This window comes from Podarcis erhardii (assembly GCF_964252035.2).
Source record: "Podarcis erhardii genome assembly, chromosome: 4".
In the NCBI taxonomy this organism is placed as follows: Eukaryota; Metazoa; Chordata; class Lepidosauria; order Squamata; family Lacertidae; genus Podarcis; species Podarcis erhardii.
Genome location: NC_138508.1, coordinates 52,745,480 through 52,760,451, shown reverse-complemented (window position 1 = coordinate 52,760,451; position 14,972 = coordinate 52,745,480). Strand labels below are relative to the sequence as shown.

At 42.0% G+C, this 14,972-nt stretch overlaps 1 protein-coding gene across 1 annotated transcript in view; it reads left to right on the top strand.

The window, feature by feature from the left end:
• Positions 1-14,972, top strand: part of LTN1 (listerin E3 ubiquitin protein ligase 1) — a 40,785-nt gene that overhangs the window by 8,826 nt on the left and 16,987 nt on the right. Inside the window, exons 6-18 of the mRNA XM_081859414.1 lie at positions 650-830; positions 1,044-1,217; positions 2,089-2,279; positions 6,318-6,465; positions 7,575-8,342; positions 9,714-9,755; positions 10,046-10,238; positions 11,145-11,384; positions 12,050-12,203; positions 12,443-12,593; positions 12,940-13,141; positions 14,440-14,599; positions 14,837-14,941. Of these exons, the coding sequence (XP_081715540.1) occupies positions 650-830; positions 1,044-1,217; positions 2,089-2,279; positions 6,318-6,465; positions 7,575-8,342; positions 9,714-9,755; positions 10,046-10,238; positions 11,145-11,384; positions 12,050-12,203; positions 12,443-12,593; positions 12,940-13,141; positions 14,440-14,599; positions 14,837-14,941 (2,709 nt within the window). The remainder of the gene's footprint in view (positions 1-649; positions 831-1,043; positions 1,218-2,088; positions 2,280-6,317; positions 6,466-7,574; positions 8,343-9,713; positions 9,756-10,045; positions 10,239-11,144; positions 11,385-12,049; positions 12,204-12,442; positions 12,594-12,939; positions 13,142-14,439; positions 14,600-14,836; positions 14,942-14,972) is intronic.

Here is a 14,972-nt window from a genome sequence, read left to right as displayed (position 1 = left end):
CTCTGTATAAATATGTTTGTTTTGTATTAATTCACAATAAATATGTAAAACTTAGAAGCATGTTTCAGATCCATTATATCAAATTATGGGAAGCATTTCTCCCTGTCCAGAATTTTGTGTGCATATATATAAAGGAGACTTTCTCATTCAGAAGCCCTTGCATATGTGGGAGTTTTGTGTGTACCATATATCTATCTTGCTTTCAGAGCACTGCTGGATTAAAGCAATAGTATGTTTAGAACACTGCCTTCTCTTTAATATTTCACAGTCAATGCAGATTGGTCTAGTAGCTTAGTTTGCTTGTGAGAACTTATGCTTGAAAAAAATTGTTATAATTTTGCTTCCTGACAAAGGACATATGATGTCTAGAGTGAATTAGAAGATGGATTTAACTTGGTAGTGCAATATTGGTAGTGATGCTTAGTAAAAAACTTTTCATTATTTCTAAGACTAATGCTGTTTCTCAGACCTCTCAGATTGATATTTTTATGTATATGTACAATGTGGGATATTCAGAGAAGGACTAGCTTTCAGAGTGAGGTTGTGCTATCCTTTTTAACAAATGATTTAAAATCAAATATGAAAATTATGTTCATGACTGAACTGTAAAACTATATAGCTTATATATTCAATTCTTTTGTTTTAATAGAACTGTGCCAGAGGAAGAAAGGGAGGCCAAATTCTTCCGAATTCTAACATGTTCTTTGTTAGCTTTAAAGAAATTGATTTGTATGTTACCCAGTAATGAGAATAGTTCATTGGAGGAGAAACTTAAACCTCTGCTGACTCAAAACAAATTTTGGAAATACGGGAAGCACAACTCACCACCGGTATGTTTATCTTTTTGTCCACTTTCTAAAACGGATCTTAAAAAATGGCGTCAGTCATGATTATCTGTTCTGAACCCTTTGCTTTCATTCACTTTTTTTTTTGCCTTTCATATACATTGCTGAATTTTTACATGGATTGCCCTAGATATGGAGGTCATAAACCTAGTGTCTGCTTGAAAATGTTTAAATTTCCCTCTCCTTCCTCTCCTTCAGGTTCGTTCAGCTTTTTTTGAGCTGATTTCTGCTTTTTGTCAGTACATTCCTGAGTCAATGAAAGCTGAAGCTTCAAGAGTTTGCCCAGCGGTTCTTCTCAGCATTGATGACAGTGATGCCATTGTTTGCCCTGCTCTTTGGGAAGCTGCACTTCATGTCCTTACTGCTATTGAGGTAATACAGTGGGCTAAATGGAAGCATTATTTCTCACAATTCTCAGGGACTTGTTTCCAGGGGTCAGCAAACTTTTTCAGCAGGGGGCCGGTCCACTGTCCCTCAGACCTTGTGGGGGGCCGGACTATATTTTGAAGAAAAATATGAACAAATTCCTATGCCCCACAAATAACCGAGAGATGCATTTTAAATAAAAGGACACATTCTATTCGTGTAAAAACATACTGATTCCTGGACCGTCTGCGGGCCGGATCCGGCCCCGGGGCCTTAGTTTGCCTACCCATGTATGCAGGCCATGCTTCTTTAAAAATAATTGATATTATTCAATGCGTAGGCACAAGCTTAGTCCCACTGCATGCTTCTCTTTAGTTCAGCTAGCACACTCAAAAACCTCTGACGTTTTGACTCTTTCATTAGACTGATAATTCACAGATCAGTTTCAGTAGATCTGTTTATGTAGACCCAGAACCCACAATTATTACAACTTGCAACTTGTGAAATGTAGGCTGAGTAGTTCTGCAAAAGTTTGATCACTTGGCTGAATATTAATTTCAAAAACGTGGAAAATTGAGTCCATAAAACTATGTCATTACTTTGATGTAGAAGCAAATATTATATAGGTCCCGACTTCCTGAAAAGAGGTCTAGTTTAAGTTCTGCTTAAATATCACCGCACTTAACATTTATTTTCCTGTTGTCTCTTAGAATGTTCATTAACTTTCAAATTTGTGAGTACGTCAAATTAGCATGCTTCTTTTGCAGTGTGGCCCAGAGGGCTACTCCATGAAATAGATTGTGCATTTGTTAGGTTGCTCTTTCCAAGCTAGCTGAGTAGTCTTTAATTTACTTCTGAACCTTGTGTTGTTCTGTAGGATTGTTGGAGTCATGTGAATGCAAAAAAGGGAGTCCTGCCAAAAATATGGGCAGTCCTTCGAGAAGGAGGACGTGGTCTTGCTACAATTATATATCCTAATCTCTTGCCTTTCATTAGCAAGATACCTCATGGTATTACAGAACCGAAGCTGGACTATTGTAGAACATTTTTCACCACCATAATTCAAGGGTATGAACAACTAGTTCTTTTTTGATTAAAGATCGCCTTACGCGTGTTTGGAAATGAAGGGGAATGTATAGTGGGTAATATCCAAATGGGTCGTATCCAGTGGTGTTGCAGGAAGGGAGACCATTTTCACCTTCGCTTCCCAGATCTACTACTACTACTACTACTACTACTACTAATAATAATAATAATAATTTATTATTTGTACCCCGCCCATCTGGCTGGGTTTCCCCAGCCACTCTGGGCGGCTTCCAACAGAGATAAAAAATACACTAAAATGTCACATATTAAAAACTTCCCTGAACAGGGCTGCCTTCAGATGTCTTCTGAATGTCAGGTAGTTGTCCATCGCCTTGACATCCGATGGGAGGGCATTCCACAGGGCGGGCGCCACCACCGAGAAGGCCCTCTGCCTGGTTCCCTGCAACTTGGCCTCTCGCAGTGAGGGAACCGCCAGAAGGCCCTCGGAGCTGGACCTCAGTGTCCGGGCAGAACGATGGGGGAGGAGACGCTCCTTCAGATATACTGGACCGAGGCCATTTAGGGCTTTAAAGGTCAGCACCAACACTTTGAATTGTGCTCGGAAACGTACTGGGAGCCAATGTAGGTCTTTCAAGACCGGTGTTATATGGTCTCGGCGGCCGCTCCCAGTCACCAGTCTAGCTGCCGCATTCTGGATTAGTTGTAGTTTCCTTCAAAGGTAGCCCCACGTAGAGCGCATTGCAGTAGTCCAAGCGGGAGATAACCAGAGCATGTACCACTCTGGCGAGACAGTCCGCAGGCAGATAGGGTCTCAGCCTACGTACCAGATGGAGCTGGTAAACAGCCGCCCTGGATACAGATTTGACCTGTGCCTCCATGGACAGCTGTGAGTCCAAAATGACTCCCAGGCTGCGCACCTGGTCCTTCAGGGGCACAGTTACCCCATTCAGGACCAGGGAATCCTCCACACCTGCCCGCCTCCTGTCCCCCAAAAACAGTACTTCTGTCTTGTCAGGATTCAACCTCAATCTGTTAGCCGCCATCCATCCTCCAACCGCTTCCAGACACTCACACAGAACCTTTACCGCCTTCACTGGTTCTGATTTAAAAGAGAGGTAGAGCTGGGTATCATCTGCATACTGATGAACACCCAGCCCAAACCTCCTGATGATCCCTCCCAGCGGCTGCATGTAGATGTTGAAAAGCATGGGGGAGAGGACGGAACCCTGAGGCACCCCACAAGTGAGCGGCCAGGGGTCTGAACACTCATCCCCCACCACCACTTTCTGAACACGGCCCAGGAGGAAGGAGCGGAACCACTGTATGACAGTGCCCCCAGCTCCCAGCCCCTCAAGACGGTCCAGAAGGATGTCATGGTCGATGGTATCAAACGCCGCTGAGAGATCCAGCAGAACTAGGAAACAGCTCTCACCTTTGTCCCTAGCCCGCCGGAGATCATCAACCAGTGCGACCAAGGCAGTTTCAGTCCCATGATGAGGCCTGAATCCCGACTGGAAGGGATCCAAATGGTCCGCTTCTTCCAGGCGTGCCTGGAGTTGTTCAGCAACCACTCGCTCAATCACCTTGCCCAAGAATGGGAGGTTTGAGACTGGGCGATAATTGGCCATCGTGGCCACATCTAAAGATGGTTTTTTAAGAAGCGGTTTAATAACCGCCTCTTTCAGCGGGTCTGGGAAGGCTCCCTCACGGAGGGAAGCATTCACCACCCCACGAAGCCCATCGCCCAGTCCTTCCCGGCTAGCTTTTATAAGCCAGGATGGGCAAGGATCCAGGAGACAGGTGGTTGGCTTCACTCGTCCAAGCAGCCTGTCCACATCCTCGGAGGTAACAGATTGAAATTGATCCCACACAACTTGACCAGACAGGACTCTAGCACTCTCCCGCCCCGGCCCTGCTCCCACGGTGGAGTCTACTTCTTCCCGAATCTGAGCGATTTTATCTGCAAAAAAATTTGCAAAATCATTGCAGGAGAACATGTGGCCCGTACTGGGCCCCGATGTTACAGGTGGTTCCGCTAAATTGCGAACCACCTGAAAGAGTCTCCTGCTGCTGTTTTCTGCAGATGCAATAGAGGCGGTGAAGAAAGTCTTCTTCGCCGTCGCTATCGCCACTTGGTAGGCTCGACGTTGAGCTCTAACCCGTGTCCGGTCAGATTCAGAATGAGTTATCTGCCACCGGCGCTCTAGCCGTCTCAACGATTGTTTCATTGCCCTCAGATCCGTGGAAAACCACGGGGCTCTCCGGGCTTCATGCAATCGGAGAGGGCGCTTCGGAGCCAAACAGTCAATAGCCCTGGTTAACTCCACATTCCAGCGGGCCACCAGGGAATCGGCTGAAAGGCCATCAACATGGGATAAAGCATCCCCAACCACTCTCTGGAAACCATTTGGATCCATTAAGTGGCGGGGGCGGACCATCCGAATCGGTCCCACCTCCCTGCAGAGGGGATGGGTCGCGGAGAAGTCCAGTTGCACCAGGAAGTGATCTGACCATGGCACTTCTTTCGTTTCGCTTTTACTTAGTGTCAGATCACCAACATCCGTAGAGGTAAACACCAGGTCCAAGGCATGTCCGCGGCTATGGGTTGGGCCAGACTTATTCAGGGACAGCCCCATGGAGGCCATGCTTTCCACGAAGTCCCGAGCGGCCCCTTGTAAGGTCGTGTCGGCATGGATGTTAAAATCCCCTAGGACGACCAAGCTAGGTGTCTCCAGGAGAACATCTGCCACGACCTGAAGCAGCTCGGGCAGGGAATCCTTGGTGCAGCGGGGAGGTCGGTACACCAAAAGGAATCCTGTACTGCCCCTATTGCCCAACTTCCAGAACATGCACTCAGAAAACTGGGTCTTCCCAATAGGACGCCTGGTGCAAACTAATGACTTCCTAAAAATCACTGCAACCCCCGCTCCCCGCCCACATGACCTGGGTTGCTGTGCGTAAGAGAAACCTGGTGGACAAGCAGCGGCAAGGACAGGCCCATCTGCTTCATCCAACCAAGTCTCTGTTACACATGCCAGGTCAAGTCCTCCATCCATGATCAAGTCATGGATGGCAGTGGTCTTATGAATCATTGACCTGGCATTGCACAGCAAGGTCATGTGGGTATCCCTTGCTGATTCTAGTATTCATCCGGTCAGGACCAGACCCAGAGGCAGGGATAGTCCTCAGACAACGACTAAACCTGCCTCCTCTGTAATGACATGGTCTGGTCTTAGCGTAACTCCTCCTCCTACCCGTGATCACTGAGATCGGTTGTCCCAGTGCATTCCCCCCTGTGAAGCATATCCCAGCCATTTTGTGGGCTGGGGCCCATTCCCCGGCAGCCCTGACCCCTCCCCTTAAGAACAAAATAACCCCTTTAAGAAACAAACAAACAAAAAAAAAAACACACACAAATAAGACAATATAAACAAAAAACAATAAAAATTACAAAAATTACAAAAACATAAAATCAAACAAATTCCCAGGCCCAATAAACATCCACCGCACCCCCCCCCCCACATACAAAAAATTCAAAATAAAAATTTTAAAACATTTTAAAAGCACTCTGCACCCCTCCGGCAGTAACAGCAACTGTTCTAGTGAGGCCCGTCAGGCCCTGCCCCAGGCCAGATGGTGAGTGGCAGGAAGGAGCAGGGCCCTCAGACACTCACATACTTCACCTGCTGTGTGACACCATTAAATGCGTCCCATAATTTAAACACATTTTACAATTGTAGATGCTAAACAACAGTGCTCTGTCTACTTCAATGCACCCATCATAGTAATACATTGATTACTGTTTTTAAAATATTGTTCTTTGTTCTTCTAATCTAGTTCTGTGCTTCTGATTTTCCAATCAGTGCACTTTCAGCACAGTGTAAAGCTATAGCATTCATTGGGAAGAATTCAACATAGCGCTAAGGAGACCATTCTATCAGCACAAGCTTGCAGGCATCTACTAGTGGGAACTGTTAGTTAAATCAGGCTCTTTGATTACATTTGAATTCAAAACTATAAATGAAATTTATTATGTTTCTCAATTTTGTGTTTGTATAGGTTGTTGACTGAAAGGGCTATGGCTAGCCGTTCAGAATGTTCAGCAATCCTTTCGGCTTTCATGGAATGTTTACGATTTACAGTGCTACAGAATATAGGTGAAGAAGAAGAAGAAATTAAAATTCAAGAAATGCTTATAAATGATCAGGTATTTTTTCATGGGAATATATCATTTACTTCTAATAATTTTTAGTAATTTGAGTTTGAGCCAGTTGCCTAAACGTCTGTAATGAAATGGCTAAAATACTCTCTGATGCAAGGATTTTGAATAGGAGATTGCCACAAGTGGCCCTCTTCACCACCTTTATGACTGCAAAACTTCCTAGGGTAAAACAAATAAATATGTTAGATCACAGGTGGGCAACCCACAGGCTCCAAGTTCACTACCAGCTACCCAGCAACTTAAATTCCTTCCACCCCACTCCCCTGTTAGCTCACCAAGCATTCCTTACAGCCTGCCTTGAGTTACTCAAGTTACAGGCAAATTCACACCCACCCACAGTTTTCACCTGAGCTCCCCAACTAGTTGTTTGGCAGACTGTGGGGAGCCCAGTTTAGACCGACCGTTGTGCTTCCCTCAGTCTACTAAACAGCTGTTTGGTGCTGGCAAGTACACTCCCCTCACCCTGTCAATCAACTGGGGAGGGCAGCTCATGTGCATCCCCTCCAGCTCATTATTGTTAAGGATTGTGCTAACAGTTAGCTAAATGAACTAGGTCTGTGGTAAATACCTTTCAGAATATTTTATTTATCTGTGCCTTTTCACTGTTGCTGCTGCTGTAGCTATGCCTAGGGTTGCCATCTTTCAAAAAGTAAAATCCAGGACACCTTGAAAGTTGTTGAGCTTTTCTTAGGAAGACCCCACAACTGTTGAGCTCTTTTTAGACAAACGCCAAAGCTTTGGGTGTTTACAAAAACACCCCCAAAACGGGACTTCTGCTGGACACCTTCCAGAAATCCCAGACGTATGGCAGACCTAGCTATACCATTCTCTTCTCCTTTTCACAACCCCCATTTTGTTAAGTTTTCTGTTTGCTGTGACGATTTTCATTGCCTATGGCAACAGCACAGCAAATTAGGTACAGTAGCAGTCTAGACACATCCCAGTTCTCCCTCTCCCACCCTGCTTTTCACCATACTTGGGTGTGTGGGTGGAAATCACCAAAAGGAAGGGTCACTTTTTGTAGTGACCAACATTTTCTACATCATGCCCTACTTTAATCTCTGCACTAAAATGAATGTATTTTCTCTTTACAGCTAGTTCCCCTCATTGACACAGTGATTAAAGAGCCCAGGTTACAAAATGGACCTTTGTTTTTTGAGGTAGCAGACACCTTGCGCTTTTGGAACACGCGAGCAGAAATTTCAAGTGGTGATGGAGCTGCTCCCACTTTCCGGAGAATATTGTCGGACTTTTGGGATGGCCTTTCAACTATATGTGTGGGGCACATTGATGTAATAGATGCAGATGAGAAATCTTTGGCTGCTGTGTCCTCTTTGCTACAAATCCTTCAGAACCCAGAAAATAAGATAAAACCAAGCAGAAGAAAAGCTGTGAAGATCAGGTTTGCAGAAGATGATGAAGCTGAAAGCAACACTGAACATGAAAATTTTGTTGATATGAGAAGCAGCAGTGATTCTGGCACTCTTATTCATGCACAACATCTTTCCCCTCTACAGAAAGAGCCTTTAGAAGATTTAGTTTGTAAACTTGCAGAACTGAGTATTGTGTATACCAATGAACAAAGGTCTGACCGGCACTTAAAGTTCCTCTCTGCTCTCCTCAGTAACTTTGCCTCCAGTAGAGTTTTCCAGGTTCTGTTGGAGAATAGGACCAGTATTCAGGAAGTTGCAAAGCTTCAGTATGAAAATCCTTCTATCCAATTTCTCTATGAAAATCTAATTGGTTGGCTGAAAGAAGACTGGAGAAAAGAGACAGATTTCTTGGTTGATATTTTGTATAGTGTCCTCCATTGCTGCAGCAGTGCCCCAGAGAGAGAAAACATTCTAAATGACTTAACAAAGGTACGCTTTCTTAAAAATAAGTTTCATAGAATTGTAGAGTTGGAAGGGACCACAAGGATATTCTAGTCCAACCCCCTGCAATGCAGGAATCCTTCACCCAGTGAGGGGCTCGGACCCACAGCCCTGAGATTAAAAGTCTCATGCTTACCTACCAACTGAACTACAGTCATACCTCAGGTTGCGATAGCTGTGGGTTGCACATTTTCGGGTTACGGACACGCCGAGACTCAGAATTACCGGAACGGGTTACTTCCGGTTTTTGGCGCATGCGCAGAAGCGCCGAATCACGTCATGCACGTGTGCAGACACGGGTTGCGAACGTGCCTCCTGCACGGATCACGTTCGCAACCCGAGGTTCCACTGTATTTGATTTGCTATGATTTGGTAGACTGGTGGTGAGTTTAACAGTTTGGATCAATTTTCTCTTATGTAATTTGAGATTTGGAATGAAACATTTTGGATATTTAGGATTGGAATAGAATAATTTGGTAGCAGTAATATAGTTTCATAAGCAGGTACTGATCATTTTTTTAAGAAAAACATGTCTAATACTAACCTATGCTAATTTATTCATTTCATATTGAAATTTAGAAAGTTAGGGTTGTATCCAACACAGCACAAGTGGAGATCCACTTATACAACAGGGCTTCCCCTTCCTCTCCTTTTTCCATGCACCCCCAAATTGCCCAGTTTGTTCTCTCTCAACCACCTGGAGCAGATTTTGAGGATGAGTTAGGGGTTGCACAAAAAAGAAAAGGAGGGGGATATTTAGTGACTCAAGTGGGAGTCTGCTGCACAAGCAGAACAGCAATGTGGGACACAACTCTGCTTTCCCACCCAAAGGATCCTCAAAAAGTTCAATTAAAAAAATTAGCAAACTTTTAGAAATCGAGAGGAGCACACAAGCAAAATCAGTAGCATAATCAGTCACCTGGGGCAGAGGGTTCCACGGTCTGGGTGCTGCAGCTGAGAAGGCTCTGTCCCACATTTCCACCTGCCATGCTTCTGATGAGAGTGCGACATGGCTACTTTAAGGGGGAAAATGTGCCACAGGCAGAACCACTCGCAAGGAAGCCTCTCAGTTTGGCACTCATGAGAACAGATCTTCTGAAGAAACAGCCCAGTTATACTAAGCAAAGTGGAGGAGGGAGTTATCTTGCAGCAGATTTATGTGTACGTTTGTAAAAATATTTGTATCCCTGCAAGGAGCTCAACTTAGGGAAGATTTGAACCTAGGTCACCCATACCTTAGTCCAGTACTCTAACCATTATGCTGCATTGGCTATAAATGTTAAACTTTTCACACAAATTGTTTTAAGTTTCTGCTTATCACATTGTTGATTTTCTCTCTTTTTTCTGTTTTTGTTTCAGATGGATGTGAAATGGAATATTCTTCTTCAGATAATTCAAAAGGTATATTCAAGATTTTTGTTGGTTTTTTTACACATACTAGTTTTGTATCCAGAGAAGCATGAATTTAAGATTATTTAAACAGACAGTTTTATTGCACTTTATGTAAATATCTGTCCCATTTTCTGTGTGTGCTTAAGATGAAAAAGCCCTTTCTGTGCTGAATCACTTGCACAATTGGTAATTAACTATAGACACATGTCTATATAATTTATAATAAGTAGTATAGTAAATTTGAACATTAAATAATTAAACCACCACTAAAATATACTTTGGTATTTTTAATGTTTTAGGCATGTTCAAACTCAGAGAAACATTCATTGAGTTCTGCTTGGCTGAAAGGAGATGTGTTAGGAGAAAAGCTTGTAACTCTGGCTGATGACTTGTGCAACACAAGTTTGAAAACGACAGTAGCTTCAGCAGAATCTTTTCATTCAGAAAGATGGACTCTTCTAAGCTTGGTGTTATCTCAGCTTATTAAAAATGGTAGGTGGCTTCAGTTTACCCGAGGAAAGAATAAAATTAACTGCAAGAGCTGGCAGACAGGCTTGTCATGGGTGGGAAGTGTGAGACAACGGTGGTGTTAAGGTGAATAATATAATATTGCATTTATTCTTTATAAGATCCCATTAAGAAGCCAAGGTTCAGGGCTTCAGAGATACGGAATGCCAGAAGCAAGTAGCTGATTAACATACACTTGGCTGAGATCTTGCTAGCCAGTTGACCAAGATCAAGTCTATGTCTGAACCATAGCTAAGGATTTTTGTACATGGGAAAGACTCTTTGACTCATATGCTCACTATTTCATTCCTTGAGATTTTCACGACTGTACCCATGCATTAAGTCAGAAGACTAACTATCTGGATCTGATAAACTTAGCTCCACATAGGAACACTTTTGCAGAAATTAGATTTAATATGATTCCCTCTGCTTTTTTGGATGGTCATTGTAAGAAATTATGCTTCAGACAACATATTTTGTAAAACCGTCACAGAGGATATTGTTCATTATATTATTCAGTGCCCACTTTATAAAGATCCCCATGAAAAATATTTGTTGGAGATTAGTTTCAGGGAGAACTTTGTTTCACCTAGTAAGTTTGTTTGCTTTTTTGCTGTTTGATAAAGGAACACACAAAGTAACATAATTTCCATTATTTGTGTTGTGGACCAGGAAATTGAGAGCTAAATTTCTACTCAATGCTACATGTGTTTTTTGTTTCCATTTTTTAATGGCTTATAGCTAAACAAGTGCAGTATTACCTACCTATCTGCCAAAGGAAGAATCTCAGAGCTGCTGGCCCAGTTTCCTCAGGCTGTAAGCACTGTAATTTCAGCATGCACACATTGATCATGGAGTAACTTAAAATGTGCCTTTTTTTTTAATCAATAGAGTCCTTGATTGGTGAAGTTTATGTTAAAAGGATTATTGATAAACTTCAAGCAGCTCTGTCTAAAGCAAAGGATCTTTCAGAAGCTGGAAACACAGAACCATCGGTGTCTTTCATCTGTGACATAGCCTCTAATTTTTTCAGCTCAGTTAAAGGATGCTTGTTGATGCCATCATCAGAAGATTTGTTGCTCACCATTTTCCAGTTGTGTGCACAAAGCCAGGATACAACACATTTGTCAGGTATTGCACAATAAGTATATGTTGATGATACCATATGCTGGACTATGACTCTCATCTTCCCTGACCATTGACTATGCTACTAAGGCTGATGAGAGTTGGAGTTTAACAATATCTTCCAGCTTCTTTCCATTTGCACAATAGAACTTCCATGGGGGAAGGGCTATAGGTCAGTGATAGAGCATTTGCTTTACTAGCAGAAGGTCCCTGGCTGAATTCTTAGCACCTCCAAATAGACTGTGGTTTGGGGGAAATGGTCTCCCAAGTCAAATGGGGAGGCCTGGCAGGCCAAATTTAGCCCGTAGACTGGAGGTTTCCCACCCATGGTATAGATAGACAACTCAGTATAAGGCAATTCCTGTGTTGCTATGTTCCTCTTCTGGTGCATTCAGCTGAAGCAAAATATTGCTTCCAGTAATGCCTAAGTGCTGGTGATCATCCCTGAACGCTTTGGAAGTGGCAGTTCCAACATTCAAGTGAAGAGAAGCTGGCATGAGGTGAGGGAAGACAGAGGAAAGATTCTATCCTCTGAAAGTTGTCACTACTGACAAGTACATTGACTTAAGGTATGGAGCAAGGGAGCTGGCTCAGTTGGGAGCTGCAGCCTCAATGCTTTCCCATTATGCTCAGAAGTTAAAATGTTCAGCTTTTTTTTTTAATTGATGTAGATTTCCTTGTGAATAAGCTGAAGCACACATGGTTCTGTGGCTTAACTTCACTTGTGCAACATCTTAGCGATATGCATAAAGACAGCACCTTCCTGCAGAGATCTGCATTTTGGGTCAAGAACCAACTTCAGTCCTCAACGCTGGATGTTAAAAGGTAAGCAGTGCGCTGCTTAATTTCTTTGCTGGGGCTACCACAATTTTAACAAGGCTTCGTCTTTTCACCAGGATTTTAAATCAAGATTTGAAAGTGGTTTCAAAACCTAGTTAAAATGAAATTGTTATGAAATTCAGTGGTGCCGTAATAATGGAGGTGTGAGTCTTAACATTCAAGGTATGTCATTGTATGGAAAGATGTGAAATACGTTATTTTTTAATTACCTGGTTTCTTCACAGTTTGCAGGTTTTGATCACAGCAGTTCATGACTTGTTGACTAAACTTTTGGAAGCTGATAAAGTTCCTACTTATACTCTGAATGATTATTTTGATTGGCTCACTCCAAGTGAGTCTGAATGGGAAAAGATGCGGGGATCTCTATCCAATGAGGTATATAAGTTTCCACAGTGTCATTGTACAGTGAATAGTTACTGTCAGCATTTGCAGTTAACTTCTTGGGACCAATTTTTTGTTGCGGCTAAAGCAACATGAATGAGCAGGCCACCAGATTCTGCATGAAGAGCACATGTTATCTATGTGCCGTAAATATGTCTCTTGATAATTAGTTTTATGTGTTAACTTTTAACTATAGTCAATTGTTGCTAACTGTTATATTAAAATGTATAATATTAATGCAACATTCCTATTATGTGAACAGTAATGAAAAAATTACAATCTTGTATGACTCTGGGGGAAAATGAAATTCAATTTTTTTACTTCCTATGTGTTGCTGTAGTGGTTAAAGAAACCACTTTTGGAAGGAAGACTGAGTATGAATTGTGAAATACCTGAAATGGTGAAAGATCAGAAGCTTTGTTTCATGGGAAAACTTCCAAGCCACCTATGTACTGCAGCTCTGTTAAGCAGAATGACACTATTAATACTGGGAAAAGGGGTTGAAAACCATGAAGTGGAAAGAAGCAAAATTGAAAATATCAGTAAGTGACAAAAAAGAAAGAAATCAAACTTTAAAAAATCTTATTGTTTGCGATTTATAATTTATTTTCTGACCAGTTTCTGTAGGGTCCTGTTGTCAAACAGAAGTGTGACATACATTTATTTATGTAAAATATTTTTAAGGGACAACTGATATTTGAAAACTCTGAATTGATAAAGATATGCTAGGATTATAATTGAGTGGCATTTGTCATGCTTTCTGTGTTATGATTTACACTAGGCTTGTGTGTACATAACTTGAAATCACAGTTGGTTTAAAAGTGAATGTGCTGTGTATGGGTTGAAAATCACAGCAGCATAGCTCCTCCCTCCCTGTTGCTGCTGCCAGGAGCTAAGTGGTGGTTTGTCTTAGGATTATGTTCATTGTTTCCCAGACTCAATGTTTGTCTCCCTCAAACAAGCCACAAGTGGTAAGGCCAGAACAAAGCTTGATTACAACTTGAGGTTTGTATGGAAAAAGGCAAACAATGAGCACAGGTTCAAATGCAACTTAAACCAAACCATGCCTTAGCCCCTGGCAGAAGTGACCACAGTAGGAGCAGAGAAGGAGTGAAGCAGCCATAATTTTTGCTCTGTGCATGCTGTGTGTTTGCCTTGAAACTAGATGTGGGGAACATTTGGCTCTTTAAGATCTTGCTAAAGTAAAACACCCACCATCCCTGGTCATTGGTCATGCTTGCTGGGGCTGCTGGAAGGGGTTGTTCAGCAACATCTGGAGAGCCAATGGTTCCCAACCTTTGCTTTAAACCACAGTTAAACTTAACTGTGGTTTACAGTGGCACATGAAACAGGCCACTGTGGTTTATTGCACAGAACTCCTACGTGCACAGGCGTCCCTATTTATTTTAATTGTAGGGCAGAAAGCTCTTTTGTGTACATGGAGATGCCTCCTCTTTTGAAATGAATAGGAAATACCTTGTGTGTGAAAGCTTTCAGTGTCATAAAAGTTCTGATATGAACAAGGAACTCCTGCCCTGCACAGTCTATTGTGTAGCCTAATAAGTGGAGTGTTGGATTTAGAATTAGGTGACAAACGCATATATCCCCATCTCTGAGCTCCAATTTACCTATCTGTAAAAGGAGATTATAGTTGATTTATGGGATAATAGAAATTTGAAACATGTATATTAAAAGGACATTATATAAACAGCTTCCTCTGGTGATTGTTGCAGTATAAATTTTACCATGTTCAATTATATGTTTAATAACTATTACAAGGTTAGCAACAAATTCATTTGCTGGATTATACTATTCAGATATTGTTCTGTTGTTATTCTAGTCGCAGAACAGCTATATGCCTTACAGTGGATCGAAGAATTAGCAAACCCACCCAGCATTCTTACTGAATTCCTTCACCACCTGCAAGTAATGGATATTTCATGTGAAAAATTATGCATACTCACTAATACAAATGGCCTATTAAGAATATTATTCAATAGGTAGGTATTTTTTTATTTTTGAAATCATTGTTTCTCAAAAAACAAACAATTGTTTCTCAAACAGCTTTCATTAGAAAGCAACAAATATCCCAGTTCTTCCTGTTCAGGTATCACTTTTGTTATCTAATCTGAAGTTTGTCTCCTTGTGAATTGTTCACATCAAGAATAAATAAAAATGAACATTTATCTTGTCTTTAAATAAACCAGATTTATCACAGAAACTTTATTATTCCATAGATCAAAAGACTGTGGACGACTTTGGGCCTTAACCATGGCTAAATTGATAAAAACTGAGAATATTGCATCCTGTGAGATAAAAGGACTATTCAGTACATCAGAAAGGTATGATAGTAGGCTTGTAGTTTTTCTTAGA